At 45.4% G+C, this 23891-nt stretch overlaps 1 protein-coding gene and 2 pseudogenes across 1 annotated transcript in view; 1 reads left to right on the top strand and 2 right to left on the bottom strand.

Moving 5' to 3' along the window:
• The window catches only part of EVL (Enah/Vasp-like), a 172765-nt gene extending 156817 nt beyond the window's left edge, over positions 1–15948 (bottom strand). The window contains exon 1 of the mRNA XM_034938126.3: positions 15315–15948. Coding sequence (XP_034794017.1) covers positions 15315–15319 — 5 coding nt within the window. The 5' untranslated portion in view covers positions 15320–15948. The remainder of the gene's footprint in view (positions 1–15314) is intronic.
• Positions 3509–13004, top strand: LOC130540815 (small ribosomal subunit protein uS5-like; annotated as a pseudogene).
• Positions 15949–21229: 5281 nt separating the features above from the next.
• On the bottom strand, positions 21230–23685 carry LOC100979024 (voltage-dependent anion-selective channel protein 3-like; annotated as a pseudogene).
• Positions 23686–23891: the final 206 nt, after the last annotated feature.

Here is a 23891-nt window from a genome sequence, read left to right as displayed (position 1 = left end):
CAGGCATGAGCCACCATGCCCGGCCTCTAACCTCTTTTATAAGGACACTAATCCCATATATGAGAGTTCAACCCTCATGACCTAATCATATTCCAAAGGCCCCACGTCTTAATAATATAATCTTGGGGGGGGGTAGTATTTCAACATATGAATTTTGGGAGCACACAAACTTTTAGACCATAGCAAAATATAAGAGTTCTTTATATATTCTAGATATAAATCTCTTATCTGATATATGATTTGCAAATATTTTCTCCCATTATCAGGATTGTCTTGTCACTTTATTGACGGTACCATTTTCAGCAGAAACATTTTTAATTTTGATAAAATCCAATTAATTTATTTATTGGTCATTTGTGCTTTTGGTGCTATTTCTAAGAAACCATTGTCTAACATAAGGTCACACAGATTTACTCTTGTATTTTCTCCCATAAGAGTTCTAAAGTTTTAGTCTTCCCACTGAAGTTTACAATCTACTTTAAGTTGAATTTTGTATATGGTGTGAGGTAGGGTCCAATTTCATTCTTTTGTATGTGGGTATTTTGTCCCAGTATTTGTTGAAAAGGCTATTTTCCCCCATTGAATTGTCTGGCACTCTTGTCAAAAAAAATTGCTCATAAATGTAGGGGTAGTAAGTCCAGTTGTAGACATGCTGAATTGCACATACTTATGCTCTATCTCCTTGGAACTAGGCTACATGTGTAGAAAACCATGTCTTCAATTCATAGTCCAGAAATCTGCACAGTGAACTCAATAAATATTTGTGGAATTATTACCATATGTGCACTTCACAGTCATGCTGCCTCATCACCCATAGCCTTGGACACTCTGAAGCATATCACTCTGATCTTGTGAAGGCACCAGCTGGTTCCCTTCCTAGCGCTGCTCCTCTAATTGGGACACTATCTGATTCAGTCTGTTGCTTACAGTTTGATTTTCCTTAATGATACAAATTGAGGAGAGCATTTTCCTTCTTCCCAGGAAAGAAAATGCTCATAAACGGGACCCTGAAGCTGTCCTCTTAGAAATCTCAGCTGGTAGAAAGAAGCAGTGCCAGTGGATACATTTGATTTTTTTTTTTTTTTTTTTTTTTTTTTTGAGACAGAGTCCACTCTGTCACCCAGGCTGGAGTACAGTGGTGCAATTTCAGCTCACCACAACCTCCACCTCCCAGGTTCAAGCGATTCTCATGCCTCACCCTCCCGAGTAGCTGGGACTACAGGCACATGCCACCACATCCGGCTAATTTTTATATTTTTAGTAGGGACAGGGTTTAGCCATGTTGGTCAGGCTGGTCTTGAACTCCTGACTTCAGGTGATCCGCTCGCCTCGGCCTCCCAAAGTGCTGGGATTACAGGCATGAGCCATCATGCCCAGCCAATACATTTGATTTTGATCTATCAGCAAAGAGGCTCCAAGGTTTAGTATGTTTCCATTTTGTATTCAGGGTTTCATTTGTGTGCTAGGTCGAACATCTTTCTGTATTCAAGCCGAAGTTAGAGATCTAAATTGCTAAAGGACTTCAGCAGGCCAGAGCTCAGTGAAAGGAAGGTCCACAGAAGGGCCACTAATTAGTAATGAATGGCTAAAAGACCAGGGACTTTTTTTTTTTTCTTTCTGAGATGGAGCTTCGCTCTTGTTGCCCAGGCCAGAGTGCAATGGCGCAATCTTGGCTCACCGCAACCTCCGCCTCCTGGGTTCAAGCGATTCTTCTGCCTCAGCCTCCCAAGTAGCTGGGATTACAGGCATGCACCACCACACCCAGCTAATCTTGTATTTTAAGTAGAGACGGGGTTTCTCCATGTTGGTCATGCTGGTCACGAACTCCCGACCTCAGGTGATCCGCCCACCTGAGCCTCCCAAAGTGCTGAGATTACAGGCATGAGCCACCACGCCTGGCCAAGACCAAGGACTTTTAACCAAGAAAAGGCAAGACTTACTGAAGTCCATTGTCTTCAAGCATCTGAAAAGCCAACTGGAAGAAAGACCAGTTCAAGGAAGTACAAAGGTGAAGAACCAAAACAGAAGATAAGCCCAGTCAAAATCCTGCCAGTTCCCCTAGGCCCATCTCAAATGTAGTAATAATAATAAATAAAAATTATGTCGTTCATACCTCTTTTCTGACACTGCCATCTCATATGCCCCATGCTATTCTTCTTGGCTATAAACTCCTTGAGGCTTATGTAGGTCTCCATAGCTCTCTATCCCTAGCCCCACTATCTTGCATATAGTAGGTACTCAATATATATATATCTGTCAAGCAAAAATGTAAGCAAATGTGATTAAAATTAAATGAGTTAAGTCTGAGAAACCATCAGCACCAAGAGGAGCCTAAAGAGATATAACAACTTAACGTTGTTATATACAAACTAAACTAATGTCCTGAATGGGATCCTGGAACAGAAAAAGGATATCGGGTAAAAACAACAGAAACTTTAATAAATGCTGGACTTTAATTAATAATAATGTCAGCTGGGCACAGTGGTTTATGCCTGTAATCCCAGCAATTTCAGAGGTCCAGGTGGGTGGATCACCTGAGGTCAGGAGTTCGAGACCAGCCTGGCCAACATGGTACAACTCAGTCTCTACTAAAAATACAAAAAAATTAGCCGGGTGTGGTGACGCACACCTGTGATTCCAGCTACTCGGGAGGCTGAGACAGGAGAATCGCTTGAAACTGGGAGGTGGAGGTTGCAGTGAGCCGAGATCGCACCACTGCACTCCAGCCTGGGCGACCAGAGCAAAACTCTGTCTCAAATGATAATAATAACGTATCAGTAATAATGTATCATACTAATATAAGATGTTAATTAACAGGAGAAACTATATGTGTGCAGGAGGTGTACAGGAACTCTCTGTACCACCTTCTCAATTTTTCTATAAATCTAAAACTGTTCTAAAATACAAAGCCTATTAATTTAAAAAAGAAAGAAAAGCATTCATTCATCGTTGGGGATGGGGCTGGGGTCTCCATTTTGGAAAGACACATACATACATACACATCCCTCCAGTGATTCCTACACATATTCAAGTTTGAGAAACATCTGGGATACTAAGGGTTACAGTGGATAACGTCCTTACAAAGAAATCACAGAAAAAAAATACCCATCCACACATCACCAAACAAATCATGTCTTATGGCAGCAGTAAGGACACAACAGACTAAATCACTGACACCTCAGTAATGCATTAAGTCATTAAGCACATAATAAAATAGCTTTTGCTTGGATGCTAGCTTCTACAATTTGGGGGTGGCCACTTGAAATGCTGTCCTTAGAAGGATCCATGCCAAACTGGGATGAATGCCACGATCAACTATCCATCTTAGGTACAGGTGGCAGTGTCAATGTTTTATTAAATATCTACCAAGTGCCAAGTACCAGTGCTTGGGGTTCTGGGGTTCTAGCAGAGATCAAAACAAGCATAATCTCTGCCTTTATAAAGCCTTCAGTAGATCAGGGAAATTTTAAGTAATTACATACATATAATCAGTTACAGAAGAGGAAATATGGGATATCACAAAGGTAATTAACAGGAAAGGGCCCTCAGCTAGGCTAAGGGTCAAAGGCTGCCTCCCTGAGGAAGTGATGTTTCAAATAAGATTTGAAGGCTAAGAAGTTAGCAAGGTAAAGAGGAAAAGGAAGCAGCTAGACTGAGATCAACTTGCATGATTTAGCATCAGATCTTTTCTTATTTAAGAATTCTTTGAGAGAGAAGGGAGAAGAGAAGATAAGTGCAATAAACACAGCTCCACAAAAGCAGCAGAGCAGCAGGCAGGACCCAGAGAATGGTTGAGAGTGCTGGAACCTTTTAAAGAAGAGACCCAGGACAAATACATGGGAAAAGGACTGGAAAAGGGTGTAGGCGGCTGCCAAAACCAAGCTCTTGTAAGGTCCACTGTCTCTTTAAGTTCCATAGGAAACACACCCTTAGAGCTATAAAATGGCATGTCTCTCCTTTATTACCCAAGGAGAGGCACACACTGGCTCATGTTTCCCTTTCTGTCATGACTTCCATGAATTTCACAGCTAAGTGTGCTCGATTGAATTAACTATTTCTTAACCTAAGTTTTCTGGTACAATTATCGCCTCTACGTCCAAATATTATGTCTCCTGTTTTATCTTTCTTTTGTCTATTTCATCTTTCATAGAGAATGTCACTGGATCTTTCTTAGAAGTTGATGCATCAATAGCAACTGCAGTTTCTAAACCAAAATTTATCACATATGAAGTCATATAGTCATCTCACAAAAGGGCAGAATATTTGAAACCAGAACTGTCCCATATCCTCATGGAAGATAAACCCTAGAAAATAAATACAGGGTGGTGAGGCTGGGGTGGGGTGGAGTAGGGCAGATAACTAACCTTTACTGAATATCATAAGCTAAGAACTTTTCATGTATTCTCATTTGATCCTCACAAAACCCTCTGAAGAAAGTGAACTGTCCTCATTTATACTTGAGAAAAATGGAGGCTCATAAAGGTTAAGTAAATTGCTGAAAGTCAGCTGATAAGTAGTACCTCTGGGGCAGAATCCAGGTCTGACTCTAAAACCCAGGCTGCTCAGTATACAGGGGTTAAATTAAACTAAAACATTTTAAATCTAACTCAAATTCTTTTTAAGAAGTCCCTTTACAAACCTACATTAACTGCAAACTGAAGAGTAGATGTCTTTCACACAGCCCTAAAGACAAAGACAATGCATCTTCGTATGAATCGCTTACAGAGGAACTGGGAACAGGGCTCCCTCCCCTGGTGAGCAGACAGAACTACACCATTTCAAAGTACAGTATTTTTTCCCCCGCTCTCCCTCTTAACTCCATTTACTTCTCTCTTCTGATTCCTTTCCAAAGTCCTTCCTTTGGTGCTTGTTTTTGGGAGAACCTCCAAGTTAAACCTCTAGGATTAAACTTCTATTCACTAACTTTATCTCCTTCTTCTTTAAAATTAACATTCTGGTAGTATATATTGATAGCCTTTAAAATGTTTATATCCTTTGGTCCCAAAAATACCATTAAAATATATATTACGAATAAATTATAGTATACCATCTGACAGACTATTATTCAGCTATTTTAACTGTTTTCAAAGAATATTTAGCTGTTTTCAAAGAATATTTAGTAAGGGGGAAGTGCACATATATCAAATGTACAATGCCCAATACAAATATACAGTACACTTTCAATTTTGTAAAAATGTTTCACTTGTACCTGGGAATGATAAAGGAACTACACCACAGGTTTGATGTGGTTATCTGTAAAGAGCAGGATTAATGCTTATCTGTATTGTCTTCTTTATATCATACCATTCTGTTTTCACACTCTCCTTAACTGTTTCATGAAGGGACCGGCCACTCTTCTCACCCTCACCCCGACATCAGCTGGAAGTGCTTTCCCCTGAGTTACCACCACTCTTACTGCAGCACTTGCGATACATTCATTTGGCAACTCAAGAGTCCCTTCATCAAGCTTATCCAGACAGACCTCGTTTCATTGGGCTTCACTTTATTGAGCTTCACAGGTATTGCGTTTTTTACCAATTGAAGGTTTGTAGCAACTGCCCTGAGCAAATCTATTGACATCATTTTTTCCAATACCCTATGCTCACTTTGCTAGCATTTTTAAGCAATAAGGTATTTTCTAATGAAGGTATGTACATTTTCTAGACATAGTGCTACTGCATACTTAACAGACTATGGTATAGTGTAAACATAACTTCTATATGCACTTGGAAACAAAAAAATTCATGTGACTTGCTTTCTTACAATATTTGCTTTACTGCTTTATTGTGCACCCACTGTATCTTCAGGGTAAGTCTACTGCAAGGTTCCTCAAACATGGGCAGTACACATATTCTCTTTAAAGGGGAAAAATCTGTATGTGAAACAATATGATTTAATTTATATTCATTCAGCTTATATATATAATTGTTATTTTTCTTTTTTTTAATTTTATTTTTGAGACAGTTTCACTCTGTTGCCCAGGCTGGAGTGCAATGACATGATCTCGGCTCCTGCAACCTCCCCATCCCGGGTTCAAGCAATTCTTCTGCCTCAGCCTCCCAAGTAGCTGGGATTACAGGCGCCCGCCACCACGCCTGGCTAATTTTTGTATTTTTAGTAGAGACGGGGTTTCACCATGTTAGCCAAGCTGGTCTCCAACTCCTGACCTCAGGTATCAATCCACCGCCTCAAACTCCCAAGGTGCTGGGATTACAGGTGTGAGCCACCATGCCTGGCCTATTATTTTTCTTAATCAACAGAAGTGCTAGCCAAAAGCCTAAAAAGCAGATGCCTACACTTTTTTTTTTTTTTTGAGATAGGATCTCAATATGTTGCCCGCCACTGCCGGTCTCAAACTTTTGGCCTCAAGCCATCCTTCTGCTCAGCCTCCCGAGTAGCTGGGATTACAGGCATGTGAAACCACACCCAGCTTATATACACAACTATAAAACTAAGTTTAAATGTCTTATGTTTATATAACTAGATAAGCAAAAAACAAACTTATAAATTAAATACAAACAAAATCACCAAACCAGCAAAATTCAAAATAACATTAATCAATGATGCCGCTCAAATTAAAATCACTGCCCACAAGGTAAATATGGTAATGGCATAGGCCTAAAAACAGGCAGACAGAACAAGAGAGCCTGGAAAGATACACACGGAATCCCTATAGCCCTTACAAAAGCCACCTTAGGAAATGCCCCGTACCTGCAATTTGCAGCACTGGGTTCAGAAATATATTTGGACCCAACTGTGATAGCTAGTATAGGCTAAGGGTGAGAAATGGAGACTGTGTTTGTACCTGTGTATTTTATACTGTATTCTGTAATCACACTGCATTCTGTAGAACTCCAATATCAATAAAGTGCCCTTGGCCCAGATGAAGCGGTTCTTGGCTCGTAACCAGACCTGTTGACAGGCTGGACTGGCCATGCCTCACGTGTACAAGGCTGGCCCTGGGGGAGGCAGGTAAGCTTTCTGAGAATTAGAGGTGATTCTCACTCATGTAGGCATTACCAGCCACAACCATGCACCCCGGGAATGTTGGGGTCCAGATGCCTGCACGGCCGTCCAACCCAGAAAATGTTGCTGTTATCTCTACCATATAAACTACTGATATGATCAAGTATCTGACCAGCAATTTTGAGAAAAATATAATTTAAGTCTCCATCTCGTATTTCAGACCATTTGAAGAATGAATTTTTAAAACTGTTATACAGTCATACTCAGTATCCACAGGAGACTGGTTCCAGGACCCATCTCAGATACCAAAGTTTGCAGATGCTCAAATCCCTTAGGTAAAATGGAGTCATATTTGCATATTGCCCAGGTATATCTTCCCATATACCTTAAATCATCTCTAGATTACTTATAACACCTAATACAATGCAAATGCTATGTAAATAGTTGTTATACTTTATTGTTTAGGGGATAATGACAAGAAAAAATATCAGTACGTGTTCAGTATAGACACAACCATCCTTTATTTATTTTTATTTATTTATTTATTTATTTTTGAGACGGAGTCTCGCTCTGTCGCCCAGGCTGGAGTGCAGTGGCACAATCTTGGCTCACTGCAAGCTCTGCCTCCCGGGTTCGCACCATTCTCCTGCCTCAGCCTCCCGACCATTCTCCTGCCTCAGCCTCCCGAGTAGCTGGGACTACAGGCGCCTGCCACCACGCCCGGCTAATTTTTTGTACTTTTAGTACAGATAGGGTTTCACCGTATTAGCCAGGATGGTCTGGATCTCCTGATCTCGTAATCCGCCCACCTCAGCCTCCCAAAGTGCTGGGATTACAGGCGTGAGCCACCGCGCCCGGCCACAACCATCCTTTTTTTAAAAAAATATTTCCATCCAAGGTTGGTTGAACCCACAGATGCAGAATCGACAGATACAGAGGGCCAACTTCACATATAACTGAAAAAAAAAAGTTTAATAATTAAAATTCTAGAAAAACAATACCTTAAATGTCAGAAATATGGAAAAATCATCAGGAACAAAACTTAATGACCTAAAATTTTTTTAACTTCTGTATCTAAATCTTTAAAAAACGCAGATAGGGAAAATGTTCACAGAAGAGAATGTTCCCAATAGATAAATGACTCGAATATATAAGCAGAAATAGATTGCATATTGTGTATATGTGGGTGGGTTTTTTTTGTTGTTGTTGTTGTTTTTAGCAACTGCAGAAAGATTTAGTAAGTTTCTGTAAATCTTTTAGGTATGGGGATTATTTGTGTATGGGCGGTGAGAGTGGGGGATGGGAGTGTCTAGTTCCTTACACCTCCTTACCCCACCTAATCCAGTACCAGACAACAGTAAGCCTTCAAAAAACGATTTCTCAATGAAAATATGAAAATACATAGAGTCTGTTAGAAAAAGAGAAACAAGAATTCAGGCAGTAGTCTAGAAAATAAAGAAAAACTGAGACTTAGACTTCATTATTTGAATAAGTCGATTCAATAGTACTTTTTTGCTAAAATAAGTGGACATGTGCCTCAAGTGTTTAGCTCACTTGTTAGAATGCATCTCCAGCGTTATGGCTTCCTGAGATGCTCCAAAAGGAACACAGTTTGGATATTACATTTTAGACTTTTAGCAATAGGTCATATCTACGTACTCTCATGACAGTATCTATCAAGAGAAATAATACGTTACTTTCATTTTAAAAATTTAGGACTGAACAAAAAGGAAAGTGTTATCATAGGTAAACCAAATTGCTTATAAATAATCAAATCAAATCAACTGACAACAAAGGTAATGAAAAGTCCCCCTGGATTCATTTAAATCCATGTACTAAAGCCAAGTATTTCAGGTACAGGTAAATATACACGTATAGGTATTCAACTATAAGCAGTCTGCAATGGAGAACCAGGTTAAACTGTAGCAATTTTAAAAATCTGTGTAAAAAATGACTGACTTAAAAAAAAGAAAAGAGAAATGGCTCTTCATTCTGGAAAAACCACTTAAGAACTTTTATTTCTACATCCATGCCTTTTTTTTTTTTGAGACAGAGTCTCGCTCTGTCGCCCAGGCTGGAGTGCAGTGGCGCGATCTCGGCTCACTGCAAGCTCCGCCTCCCAGGTTCGCGCCATTCTCCTGCCTCAACCTCCCGAGTAGCTGGGACTACAGGCACCCGCCACCACGCCCGGCTAATTTTTTGTATTTTTTTTAGTAGAGACGGGGTTTCACCGTGTTAGCCAGGATGGTCTCGATCTCCTGACCTCGTGATCCACCCGCCTCGGCCTCCCAAAGTGCTGGGATTACAGGCGTCAGCCACCACGCCCTGCCGACCTTTTTTTTTTTTTTTTGAGACAAGAGTCTCGCTCTGTCACCCAAGATGGAGTACAATGGCAAGATCTCAGCTTACTGTAACCTCTGCCTTCCGAGTTCAAGTGATTCTCCTGCCTCAGCCTCCTGAGTAGCTGGGATTACAGTCGCCCACCAGCACGCCTGGCTAACTGTTGTATTTTTAGTAGAGATGGGGGTTTTGCCATGCTGGCCAGGCTGGTCTCAAACTCCTGACCTCAGGTGATCTGCCTGCCTTGGCCTCCCAAAGTGCTGACATTACAGGCACGAGCCACCGTGCCCGGCCATCCATGACTTTTTTAGATCCCAAAGAATGAGATCTGACAATGCTCTTATGCTACTGTTGACTCAAAAATTAAATGTTCTGGCCAGGCACGGTGGCTCATGCCTATAATCCCAGCACTTTGGGAGGCCGAGGTGGGCGAATCACGAGGTCAGGAGTCTGAGACCAGCCTGGCCAACACAGGGAAACCCCGTCTCTACTAAAAATACAAAATATTAGCCGCGCGTAGTGGCGGATGAAAATACGATGTATTAGCCGCGCATAGTGGCGGATGTCTGTAATCCCAGCTACTCGGGAGGCTGAGGCAGGAGAATCACTTGAACCTGGGAGATGGAGGTTGCAGTGAGCTGAGATCGCACCACTGCGCTCCAGCCCAGGCAACAGAGTGAGACTCCATCTAAAAAATAAAAATAAAAAATAAATTTCTATTCAGGAGGACTGGTTAGAGCATAATTTTTATCAAATAAATAAGGAAATCAAGACAGGAGAAAGGAATCATGGAAAGGAGATAAAAGTACCTGTCCCCCAAATCTTTTGTTTTAATGACCTGAGCTAAACTGCTATTTTTTTCAATTAATTATTTATTAAGAGGAGTTAAAGACTTATTCTTAAAGTTATCTTGATTCCAAAAGCATTTCACAAACTGGCAGAGATAATCTAATACAATTAGGACAGAACACAAGAAAATAGGTGTCACTGTTCTCTACAGCTTCCATAACCTGGTAGCATGAATCTCCAGAATTGAATATTGACTCAAACTGTTCCTGAAAATGCAAAAATCAGGGACTTTTACTGATAGTAACTGTGGACTAAGGAAATCAGAACAATCCTCCATCTAAAAAGAACTAGAAAAGCTGGGAAAAATGTAAGAAATACCTGCTTGGAGGCATGGGGGAAGAAAGCAAGTCAGAGCCTCAGAAAGTGAGCTCAGTGTTTGAGGCTAATTTTCCTGAAGGGTGTTTATCAATTCTGAAGGGAATGCTAAAAGATTGGCGCTGGGGTGGAGAGTAAAGGTGCTGGTGAAGAAGAGAACATTAGGAGGAAAAGTGAACAGAACAGGTTTGTCTTCACAAGAACTGCAGCTCAGCTTAGAGATATTTCAATCCCTGAAACTGTACTGAAGGCAACGCCAATTGTAAGTGCTCCCATGTGCCTTATAACAGCAGATATTAATTATCTCTGGAAGAAAAAAGCATCATCTTAGGCCTCAAATTATTCCTACAAATAATTTTGCAAATATGATGTTTACCACACATTAAAAAAAAACACTAGGCACATAAGGAGACAAGACAATATGAATGAAAATCAACAGAAACAGACACTGGAAACAACTAACAGATTGCCATAATTGAACATGGACTTTAAGATAATTACACATACTATGTTAAAGGAGGTAAAAGACAAGATTGATAATTTTGGCAGATAGCTTGGAAGTATAAAACAGAAACAAATAGAAATATAAAAATCAGCTGGGCACAATGGCTCATGCCTGTAATCCTAGCAGTTTGGGAGGCTGAGGCAGGAGTATCACTGGAGGCCAAGAGTTTGAGACCAGCCTGGGCAACACAGCAAGACCCTGTCAAATAAATAAATAAATAAATAAAAGCTGGCCATGGGGGCGTGTGCCTGTAGTTGCAGCTACTTGGGAGGCTAAGGTGGGAGTTTAAGGCTGTAGTGAGTCATGACTGAGCCACTGCACTCTAGCCTGAGCAAAGGAATGAGACTCTGAAAAATAATAAAAATAAAAAACAAAAAAGAAATTTAAAAATAATTTTTAAAAACCCTGAAATTAAAAACTCAATGGGTGGTTTTAATAGCAGATTATATACAGCAGAGGAGGGGTGATGGAGAGAGACAGACAGTGAGAAGGAGATAACCAGAATAAAGAAGAGAGAGAGAAACATGTAAAATGCAGAGAAACAGTTAAGAGACATAGAAGATATAGTGAAATGGACTAACATGGGGGTCCTCAACCCCTGGACATGAACTAGTATCAGTCCATGGCCTGTCAGGAACCAGGCCACACAGCAGGAGGTGAGTGGCAGATGAGTGAGCATTACTGCCTGAAGTCTGCCTCCTGTCAGATGAGCTGAAGTATTAGATTCTCATAGAAGCGTGAACCCTATTGTGAACTGTGCATGCAAGGGATCTAGATTGTGCACTCCTTATGAGAAGCTAATCCCTGATGATCTGAGGTGGAACAGTCCTATCTGGAAACTACCCCCCTAACCCCCCATGGAAAAATTTTCTTCCATAAAACCAGTCCCTGGTGCCAAAAAAAGTTGTGAACTGCTGGTCTCACATATATCATTGTAGCCCTAGAAGGAAAGGTAAGAGAAAATGGGGCAGAAGAAATAACTGAAGTACTTATGGCTGATGATTTCCAAAACCAATGGAAGACATGAAGCCACAAATTCAAGAATCCCTAAAAACTCTAATTATAAATAAAAAGAAATCCATACTAGGGACAGTATAGAAAAATTGCTGAAAACCAAAGACAGAACTTTAAAAACAGCCAGAGAAAAAAACTACTTTCAAAGGAACAAGAGACAGACAAGTGACTTCTCAACAGAAACTAAGTCATAGATAATGAAATAGCTTTAAAATGCTAAAAGAGTTCTCCAAGACAACACCAAATGGCGAATGAGACCAGTGCAGTGGGAGGGCCTAGAGGCCCCAAAATGGGAAGCCACAGCAGTGGCATCCAGGGCTAAGGCTGGGGCCACGGAGCTGGTGGTGGCAAGGCCAAGGCCAAGGCCAAGGAGTAGGTCCCCATCATCAAACTGGGCAGCATAGTCAAGGACATGAAGATTAAGTCCCTGAAGCTCTATCTCCTCTCCCTGCCCATCAAGGAGGCTGAGATCATCGACTTTTTCCTGGGGGCAACCCTCAAGAATGAGTTTAAGATTATGCCAGTAAAAATGCAGACTTGCACTGGCCAGTGGTCCAGATTCAAGGCACTTGTTGCCATTGGGGACTAAAATATCCATGTCGGTCTGGGTGTTAAATGCTCCAAGACGGTAGCTACTACCATCCAAGGAGTCATCATCTTTGCCAAGCTCTCCACTGTCCCGGTGCAGAGAGACAACTCAGGAGACAACACTGGCAAGCCCCACAGCATTCCTTGCAAGGTGACAGACCACTGCAACTCTGTGCTGGTACACCTCATCTCTACACACAGAGACAATGGTTTCATCTTGATCTCTGTGCCCAAAAAGCTGTTGATGATGGCTGGCATTAAGGACTGCCACACCTCAGTCAGGGGCTGCACTGCCACCCTGGGCAACTTCACCAAGGCCACTGTTAATGTCATCTCAAAGACCTACAGCTATCTGATCCCCAAGCTCTGGAAGGAGACCATATTCACCAAGTCTACCTATTAGGAAACTAGGAATTCACTGACCAGAGTCTCCACTGCAGAGAACCCAGGCTCCAGCTATGGCTATTATACAATGTAGGATTTTTATACAAGAAAAATAAAGTGAATTAAATTTTTAAAATGCTAAAAGAAATCAATGGCAAACCAAGAGTTCTATAACTAATAAAAAGACACTTCACAAATGGAAAAAAGTTCTAAAATTAGATGTGGTAATGGTTGTATAACTGAATATTCTAAAAACCACTAAACCATAGGCTTTAAATGGGTACATTTTACTGTGTGAATTATATCTCAATAAAACTTACAAAAAAGAAAACAATGAAGAATAAATAATGATGTTTTTCGACAAACACTAAGAATTTGTTGCCAGACCTGCACTAAAGAATACTGAAGAGTATTCTTCAGGCAGAAAGAAAATAACTCCAAAGCGAAGACTGGAAGATGACAAAGGTGGTACAACAGACTTACGGGGAAAAGATTATCTTTTTAATAAATGGTGCTGAAAAAAATGGTGTTAAGTAAAAATAAAATTTAACCCCTTTTTCACATTATGTCACACAAAAATGAATTTCTGGTGAACCATATATCTTAATGTAAAAGGGAAAACACATGTAAGCTTTCTAATATTTTACAGGAAACTATTTTCGGTGGCTCATGCCTATAATCCCAGCAGTTTGGGAGGCCAAGGCGGGTTGATCACCTGAGGTCAGGAGTTCGAGACCCGCCTGGCCAACATGGTGAAACCCCGTCTCTACTAAAAATACAAAAATCAGCCAGGTGTAGTGGTACGTACCTGTAATCCCAGCTACTCGAGAAGCTGAGACAGCAGAATCGCTTGAACCCAGGAGGCAGAGGTTGCAGTGAGCCGAGATCGCACCACTGCACTCCAGCCTGGGCAACAGAGCGAGACTCCGTCTCAAAACAAACAAACAAAAACCCAAGAGAAATGTGGGCAAGATATCTGAACAGGCACTCCAGAAAACTATACCAAATAAAAATAAAAAGATGTTCAGCCTCATCAGTCAACAGGAAACTGCAGATTAAAACCACAATGGGATATCATTTCATAATCACCAGAATGGTTAAAATTTAAGACTGACAATACCAAGTGTTGACAAGGAGGTGAAGCAACAAGAACTCTCACACATTTTTTGGTAAGAATGTCAGCTCGTAGAACCACTTTGGCAACTTGGTGTTTACTGCTAATGCTAAAGATATGCTTATCTTTTGACCTAAAAATTCTACTAGATATCTACCCAATCGAAATGAATGCACCAGGAGATACACAACAATATCCATAACAGCATTATTAATAGCCAACAAAGCTAGAAACAACTAAAATGTCTAGTAACAGTAGAATGCGTACACTGTGGTATATTCTTACAACAGAATACTATAGACCAATAAAAATGAACAAATAACGATTACAACGGAATGGATGTCGAAAACATCTTGAAAAACACCAGACACAAAAGAATACTGTATTATTTCATTGTCATAAATAATACAAAACAGGCAAAACGAAACTATAGTTACAAACTACAGTTTTTACGAGATACGTGTTCAGAAAGCAAAATTACAAATGGAAAAAAAAGTGATTACCCCAAAAAAGTCACGACAGGATCTGGAGAGAAAGGGAGGGTTTAGCGACTGGGAGAGGGCACCGGGCTTCTGGGAGAAGCAAGGTTTTATTTCTTGGCCTGATAATCAGCAGGCTCCCGAGCTGGGTGATACATCAACGAGCGGTACATTTGGGGGCCTTGCACTTTACTGGCGTGCAAGAAGAAAAAAAAGGAGGGTTGAGAATTAGGAGACGAAGGGGTTGACCGGCTCCAAGTCGAGGGGAAACTACACCTGTAAAAGCCCAAACGCGGCTCTGGGCGCTGGCAGGGGGAGGCTTCGGCAAGGCCTGGGGGCTTCAGGCCAGCCTCCTCCGGGCTGGAAGGCACCGCACAGGGGCTTCCGCCAACTTCGGTCCTCGCGCGGTCGGGACACGGCCACACCTGCCCGCGGGGGTCTGCCTCCCAGGCCGCCGCAGGCCCCCCGGAGCCTAAGAGGACCCCACAAGCAGCCAAAGCCAGCGCCGCCTGCCCCTTGCAGAACACTGCCCCCCACAAGCCCTGCAGACCCTCCCGGCTCTCCAGACGCCCCCACGACTCTCGCGAAGCCATTCCCGCGCTCTGAATGCCCCCGAATCTCTGCAGAGCCCCCGCGGTTCTCTGGACGCCCCCGCGCCCGTGGAGCCCCCCTCCCGCCCTCGGGGGCACCGCGGGCCCCCAGCCCAGCCCCTCCGACGCTGGCCGCTGCCACCTCCCACGAGGCGCCGGCCCCGACTCACCTCATTGTCGCTGCTGGGGACGGGCGCGCCGGGCCAGGGGCGACCCGGCGGCGGCGGCGGCGGCGGGGCGCGGGACGCGGGCGCTAGCGGGGGAGCCGGCCCCGGGCGCGGCGGCTCCGCGTCTGACTGGGCTGCGGGGGGCAGCGGGGGCTCATCTTCTCCGGGTGGGCGTCGGGGCCGCTAGCTGCGGGGAAGGGCCGCGGCGGCGGCGACTGACAGCTGGGCCCCGGCCCCTGCCATCTTGGCGGGCGCGTGCCCGGGCCGGCGTGTGCGCGGGCGCGTGGCTGGGGGCCGCCGCCGGGGGATGGGGGGGCGGGGGGCGAGCCGGCTGGGGTCCGGGCGGCGGGAACGCGTGCGCGTCCGCTTGAGACTCGGGGCGGCGGCCCCTGGCGAGTGCGCGGGCGGCTCCGAGTCCTCGAGGGAGAGGCGCGCGGGCGCGCGGGCTAGTCTCAGCACAGCAGCCAAGAGCTAGGGTACGCGCGTTGCTGTTCGCCCCACCGCCCTCCGAGGGGACTGCGCGCGCGTGCGCCCCTCCGCCCGCGGCCGCTGAGGTGAATGAGCGCGCGCAGCGGTCAAAGCCCGACACAAAAGGCGCGGGGCCCCACCGTCCGCGCCTCCGGGAGCGCTGAGCTTGAGGCTGCGAGGGGCGGGGCGGACGAGAGTGGCGGGGCTGAGGGGCGGGGCTTTGAGGGAAGCGCGAGGGGCGTGGCCGGGGTGGGGGCGGGGCGCCGGGCGGGCACGTGGCGCGGTGCGCTCCCTCCAGGCGCGGACGCTCCTCCAGTCCCCGCCTGACCCCAGAGCGCACAGAGGCCACCGGGGGAGCCAGGGTCCGTGCTCGATGGCCCCATGATTCCCATCACCTGGCCCTGCTGAGCACCCTGCCCGCTCGGACTCGGGGCATCCCTGATCCGAGGGCCGTCGAGGTCACCGGCGACTGATTCCCTCTCTTTGTACATAAGGAGCCGTGGCGGGGCCGGAGAGTTGCAGCTTTGGGGCGATATCAGTATTCGAAGTATCTCCCCCAGCTCAACAAGAGCCCACACGGCTCCCCAGAACCACAGCCTGTGAAAAATCACATTTACCGTACACAGCGCCAAGTAGTTCGTCCAGGTTGTCTCTGGTTTTTAAATCCCCATCTTTCCTAAACGTTAGTGAATCTCACTGGTGGCTGGAAACCCCAGATCCTCCAGGGTCTCACTCCCCGTGTGTAAGAAGACACAGTTCCGGCCCGGCGTAGTGCCTCACGCCTGTAATCCCAGCACTTTGGGAGGCTGAGGCGGGTGGATCACCTGAGGTCAGAAGTTCGAGACCAGCCTGACCAACATGGTGAAACCCTGTCTTTACTAAATACAAAAAGTTAGCCCGGCGTGGTGGCACGCACTTTTGATCCCAGCTACTTGGGAGGCTGCAGAAGGAGAATCGCTTGAACCCAGGAGGCAGGGGTTGCGGTGAGCCGAGATCTTGCACTCCGGCCTGGGAGACAGAGTGAGACTCTGTCTCAAAAAAAAAAAAAAAAGAAGACAAAGTTCCTCATGCATTACCAGTATGGGCACTATTGCCTCCCTTCCCCGTGTCACAGAACGTTAATAGCTACCTTTTGAAAAACGATCTGAACAAGAGCATTTAAGGCGTTTGTCAGCGTCTGGCAGTTAGGAGGGCAATGAAGGGTCGCTATTTTCCTCCTGTCCAGGATTGAGGAGAGGCTGTGTGTGTTAAGCAGTTTTGTCCAAGATATAGTAAATGGTGGAGCCAAGTCTCAAGCAGCGTTTTTCTGACTCGGAATCCCAGTGCCCATGCGTTCTAGTTTGCTGGGGTTGAACATCAGTGTCATGGGCTGCAGTTTGGGTCTCTATGTGCTTATCTCTCTCCCTGTCTCCTTGTACCTCCCTCACCGTGTACAGGTATTTAGAGTTCCCTAGCGATTGGTTGTAGCATCTCCACTTTCCTTCCTGTATTTGTTTAAGCCCAGAGTTGTCAAACCTGAAAGGGTACCATGATCTCCTACAGCCCTGGTAGCAGCCCCTGAGGGTGGTACCCTCTCATAACCTCATTTGTCCCTCTCTTCACAAGTTCAAGAGTGGTCTCTTTGCTACAGGAGAGTCTTGTTGCATCCTAAAATTTACTAAAATGCACAAGCCTCAGGTTACCTGGAGACATTCCAGCTGTGCTATGGAAAGGCAAGGTTAATCCCTGGTCACTGCCTATCAAAGTCCTGTGCTGAGACCTTGGGATACAGGCCTGCTTGTTTGCAGCCTGGTTTATTGATGCTCTTTCAGCATGTGGCCCACTCTGATCTCCAGATCAGGTATTTTCCCTGCTGCCCTGAAGTCTGACAAGTTGTTACTATCTTGCTCCTGGAGAGATTGTTTCTTGCAGCTGATGTTTGTTCATCAGAGGGCTTCATGAGCTGCAGGAGGAGCTGAGAGAGGACAGATTGGGACCACTCACATCCTATCCTGTGCCCTGCTTCCACCTGAGTGGGCATTGGTCTTTGTCTGACAGACCCTGGGATGCTTGGGGAGTCAGAGGCTCCTTGTGTTAATCCTCCAGCTCACACCTCTCTGACCTCCATTCCTCCTCTGGCAGGTGGGAATCCTAAAGCCCATCTGGCAGGTGCTGCTGAGGCTCAGATGAGATGCCGATGTCCACACAAAGTAGATCCCGAGAAAGGCCTTTTCTGCCCTTCTTCAGTACCCTCCCCCTCGCCTCCCCTCCCCTCTTCCTTAACGAAACGAAACATAATTTGAAACCACAGTCTATTTGGCACGTTTTGCATTTTCTGAACAAAGGCTTTATTCCTTAAAATTACATGAATTCATGTTTTCCATTCTTCTGATAAAAAGAAAATTAACATTTGGACATGTGGCTCCCCCGAATGACTTATTTCTGGAGGTCACCAGTCCTAGGATTTGGAAAGTTTCCTTGCCAGAGTCAGTGATTTCATGACATCTGATGTGTGTGGGTGCAGGACACTCAGCCAGGCTGACGACCCATGCCTCCAAGCGCTCCTGGGCTGGAATTTCCATTTGTAAGGGAGGCAGGAAAGATGATTTTGGCTGTTTGTTGGGTTCAGGATAGTCACAGAGTCACAGATAACAGAGCTAGCAAGTCTTCAAAGGGCATCTCATCCAACCTACTTGTCCAGAGGGTGACGAAACTGAGGCCCCAGGAGGTCACACAGGTGACTGGAATAAGAGCCAAATGAGCATGTATTTCTACAGACTCCAAGGCCCTGGACTGCCTGCCCAGTTCTTGAAGTTTTTCCAGCCCTGGGGTCACTGCTGAGGAGCCAGCTCCATGGACCATCTTCTCCATTGCTTAGTGTTTGCCAAAACGAAACTCACCACAAATAATGGAAAGAAACACAGTTGCTTTCGATGATTCACCAATGAGACCATGTCTGGTTCACATTAACCAGCATAAGTGAGTTACAAATCCATGCCAGAATCCAAAGTAAAGCACGCTTAGACAACCACAGATGTCTCAGGGGTTTGGGGGACCACCTGTGACCCTGTACCCCTTTTTCATTCACACCATTAATTTCATTGCCCAACTCAGTTATTACCAGCAGTTGTTTTCCTTAAACACAGCATGGCTAGTTTTCCTTCATTCATCCATTCGTTTAATGTGCCTTGAGCTCCTCGGCACGTGTCTGCCTCCTCTCCTGCCCTGCTCACTGCCTCAGCCTGCCTGGCAAATCATCTTCAATCCTGCTATGTGTCAGGTCTCTCCTGGACCGCTCAGCACCACCCTCCCCCACCACAGGCTGCAGGATCCTTCTCTACACTGTTTCGGGGTCACACGCCTGCCCTCCTGCATCGGGATTGTCTTCTTACTTGCAGGCTCCCCAACTAGGCTGTGAACTTCATGAGACCAGCAAGCGAGTCTCATTCCTCTTTGTGCTGCCAGCCTCTCCAGCCCTGTGGGCTTGTGACAGTGCAGAATTGAAGGAATCCTGCATGAGCGCCGCCATTCCAACCCAAGCAGTGCCCTGGGAGGGTCAGAGACCAATAGCCTGTGTGCGCGGGCATTTTTGGCAACTACGGCTCCTGCTTGTGTTCTATCTGGCAGGAAATAGAAATTACTTCTGGTCCATTTTGGCTTCCACACCTTGAAGATGGCCTGTGGGTCAAAGCTGGAGCTTTTTTTTTTTTGGTTCTAGCAATTCTGGTGCCTCAGCCTCCCGCCACCATTCCCACTCAGCTTAATTTTTTTATTTTTAGCAGAGATGGGGGTTCGCCATGTTGGCCAGGCTGGTCTTGAACTCCTGACCTCAGGTGATCCACCCACCTTGGCCTCCCACAGTGCTGGGATTACAGGTGTGCGCCACCGTGCCCGGCCTCGAGCTTATTTTAATTTCATCTCTCTCGGGCTCCCCCACTCAAAAGTGATTTCCCTAAGATCATGTTTTACTGGCTTTGAAGGCAGGAGGGGTGACTCTGGGATGAGGGCCCTATGGTCATACGGGGGAGCACTCCAGCCTTCTGCTAGGGTGACTTAGAGATCTGGACCCATCAATAAGAAGCGTGGCCAGACGGGGCTGGGGGGAAATCTTTGCTACCTGTCTTGTGGAGGGCAACTTCTTAGTGCCACTGTTTGCAAGGAGAAAGGAGGGCCTAGTGTTACCGGTGGAGGGTGTCCAGGTTCTTCGCATCTTGAACAAAGAACTGGACAAAACACACAAACAAAGCGAGGAAAGAATGAAGCAATAAAAGCAGAGATTTATTGACAACAGAAGTATACTCCCCAGGGCGGGAGCGGGTGAGCATGGGGGTTCCAGAGCCCCATGACAGAATTTTCTGGTTTTCCTCTCGCAAGGCCAAAGTCCCTCCGCTAGAGCGCTTCCCGCCCGGCCTGGCAGTTGGAATCCCGGGTTCCACACAGGAAGGGGAGGGGCCAGGCTCCTCCCTGCTGCAAACCTTGTGAACTTCCCGAGGCTCCCCCTCAGTGGGCAGGCTGGCTGGAGTTTCTCTGGGGACCCGCTCCCACCTGGCTGTGTCACAGGGCTGGGCGGGAGCAGGCCTGCTGTTCTGGAGCCAAGTCTGAGTGTTCCCACTTTATGGGAACTTAATGTCTCCACTTAATTGAATAAGAAAACTAAGCCAAGTACATGCCTGGGACAACCAGCCAGCCATCCCAGAGAGGCCTAAGGGTCCCCCTGGAGCCCGTGCCCCTTCCCAGGAGCCCTGAGGCCACTGGGAAGGGAAGCCCCATCCAGCTCACACCTAAAAAGCCAAAATCTCTCCTCACTCCCAGCTAGTCATCGGGTCCCAGCTTGGGGGCCCGTTCACCATCAGCTTTGGGGAAGAAACTTCCCAGTCACTTCTCCTGCCTGCTGTCTCACAATTACCGTGGGGACTGTGGCAGCCAGGCCTTTGTGGGAGCCGCCGGCACTTCATTCGCAAGGAGGCCAGGAGGCCCGGGCCTCTGAATGAGGGCAGACGTTTCAGGGGTCGGGGTGTTGGGAAGTTTAAAGGCTGCAGCCTCCCCACCCAGGGAGGCACGGTCTTCCCGCCAGGCTGCGCAGTCAGAATGTGGCATGTCTAAAGGAGGGAATCGTAGAGAAGTAATGAGGAGAGTCAAGAAGATCTTGCATAAGAGCAATTGGAAAACAAACAAACAAAAATCTTGAGAATAGAAAATACATTATTTCAAAATTAAGAAATTAATTAGAGGCAGTGAAAAACAAAAGACACTCCTGCAGAACAAGGGTCAGTACACTTTCTGCAAAGGACCAGCTGGTAAATAGTTTTGGCTTTTTCAAAGCCATGTGGTCTGTCACAACTGTGGCAGGCCAATTCTCCCTGACAATCACACAGACGGGCCTGCATGACAGTCGACAGACAGGCCTGCACAGCACCCCAGTTACACAGATTTCCACAGCGCTGCCTTAACACTGAGCAAATAGTTAAACCTAGGGCAATCGGTGTCCAGACATCAAAGCTACAAATAAAGCATACGGTCAGTAGAAGCCTTGCATGGGCTTCTCCCTAACCTGGAGCAAGTCAGAATAGAATCTAACATTCCTAGTGCCAGGACCTGCCTCGGGTCGACAAAATCTGAGACGAGTCAAGGTAACAGAGGCAGCTGTTTGAATAGATTCATCGGAGAGTCTAAGGCAGCACTCCAGACCAAGCTGTAAAGGAGATAAGATAGAAATAATCACTCTGGTACCACAGGAGACAGGCCTTGAAGGTACTGGGGCCCACACAGCTTAATCAGACTTAGTTTTTTTTTTTTTTTTTTTTTATGTTCCAAATGTGATGGGTTTATTTTATTTTACTCTGATGCAAAATCAAAGATTCCACAATAGCACAGAGACCAATATATTACAGAGTCATGAAAAAAATGGTGTGAACATGCAGGACACGAGGTACAAACTGGAGGTTCAGATCGTCTCCTCTACCATGACACCACACTGTCGCCGAGGAACACATTTAATAACACTGCAGAACTGAACCGAAACGTGGCACAAACAGGACAGCTTCCAGGCATGCTTTCCAGCGCCTCCCCTCAGGAGGGACTCGCAACCCCTAGACTTCAGTGTGGGGAGGATTACAATTTTTTGGAAGAGTAAAAAGTTCACACTTTTGAAATTTCACAGGAGGATTGTAGGGCCAAAACATGGTGGGTTCATTTCTCTTCACTTCCAGGGACAAATCTGATGCTTTCCTCAAACCACATTAAGCTTCCAGTTCAAATGCCAAGCCAACCTTGTGACCTCCTGCACTGAAGTTGTTTCCATCGATTAAAGCTGATAAAGGGTCAACTTGACTCCGGGTCGAAGGGTCTGAGTATAACCCAGTCCAATCAGGCTGGCATTATTTACTTTAGCAGAGAGAGAAGTTCTACAATCCAGCTTGTACTTAGTAGCAATGCCAAAATGGGTGTTGTTACTCCAGCCGCCCAAGCAAGGTTTATTGACATTTCAATCCCATTAACCTTCTGGTAGATAGAACCTCCAAATTCAGTGCCATCGTTCACATGTGTGTGCAGCTGGAAGTCTGCAGCCTCGTAACCCAGGGCGAAATTATTCTGTGACAATTTGGATTTGGCTGTGTCAAAACTCATCTGATAGCCGGCAAGCCACCCTTCAAAGACCAACACAGCCCAGCCATAGATGGTTGGTCCGGAAAAATCTAGATCAACATTACTGCCAACACTAAAACAATCCCATTTATAGGAGGCCTTCAATTCCCCGCTCTTCTCTCCTGTGTTTGGTACCAATATGGTATCAAGACTCAGTTTCAACCCTTTAGCCAGCTTATTCTCCAAAGAGATTTCTGTCCCAAGAGTATTGTCTGTGTTCCGTTTTTGAGTGAAGGTAAGTCCATAGTTACAGACCTTACATTTGGGTTCTAGGTTGCCTGATGCTTTCCCTGTATCAGTGTAAGCATGACCAGAAGTAGAAAATTCCACTGCACTACAGGACTTGGTTTTCAGGTCTATCTTCCCCATGCCAAAGCCATATCCTTTGTTGAAGACATCCTCAGCAGCCTTTCCCAGGTCACAGTAAGTTGGTGTGTTACACATATCTTAGAAAAATCTTTCTCAGGTTCTTATGAAATCAAAGACCTCCATCCCCAAGGGCCTGTCTCCCACAAGCATTTTTTTGCCTCTGACCTTCTAGTTGAAACAAAATTAGTTACCAATAGACTTAGGCGAATGTTGTGCTGCACGTAGGCACATAACTCCAACCTATATAAGTGATTCTAACACTTTGAGTTGGTCTGGTGGAATTATCTCCGGCCTTCTCCCTGTATCCGGTTACAGCAATAAATTCCCTTTTTTTTTTTTTTTTTTTTTGGGGACGGAGTCTCACTCTGTCGCCCAGGCTGGAGTGCAGTGGTGCAATCTCCGCTCGCTGCAAGCTCCGCCTCCAGAGTTCACGCCATTCTCCTGCCTCAGCCTCCCAAGTAGCTGGGACTACAGGCGCCTGCCACCACGCTGGGCTAATTTTTTTTTTTTTTTTTTTTTTTGTATTTTTAGTAGAGACGTGGTTTCACCGTGTTAGCCAGGATGGTCTTGATCTCCTGACCTGGTGATCCGCCCGCCTCGCCTTCCCAAAGTGCTGGGATTACAGGCATGAGCCACCGCACCTGGCCAATTCCCTTCTTCACTAGTTTGTCTGCTTCTCATTATTGGGACTCAAGAAGAGGCAGCCAGACCTGGCTTGGTTCCAGGAACACAACTACTTCCCTTGGCCTTTGACTTGAAGACAGCCATAGACCATATGTGAGTGGATGTCACTGTGTTCCAAGAGAACTTTAGTGACAAAAACAGGTAAAACCATTTCTATTTTCAGATGACATTATCTTACCTATAGAAATTCCTAAGGAACCCACTCAAAAACTATATCAGAACTAATAAAAAGTTCTGCAAGGTCCAAGCATATAAGATAAACATATAAACATCAATTGTATTTCGATAGACTTGCTATGAAGAATCTGAAAATGAAGTTAAGAAAACAATTCTATTTACATGACATCAAAAGAATAAAATACTTATGAATGAATTTAACAAAAAAAAGTAAGACTTGTATACTGAAAACTATGAAACGACTCTGAAAGAAATTAA

The sequence above is a fragment of the Pan paniscus genome, chromosome 15 (assembly GCF_029289425.2).
Source record: "Pan paniscus chromosome 15, NHGRI_mPanPan1-v2.0_pri, whole genome shotgun sequence".
Lineage (NCBI taxonomy): Eukaryota > Metazoa > Chordata > Mammalia > Primates > Hominidae > Pan > Pan paniscus.
The sequence above is the reverse complement of the archived record's forward strand: the minus strand, read 5'-3'. Positions and strand labels throughout refer to the sequence as shown.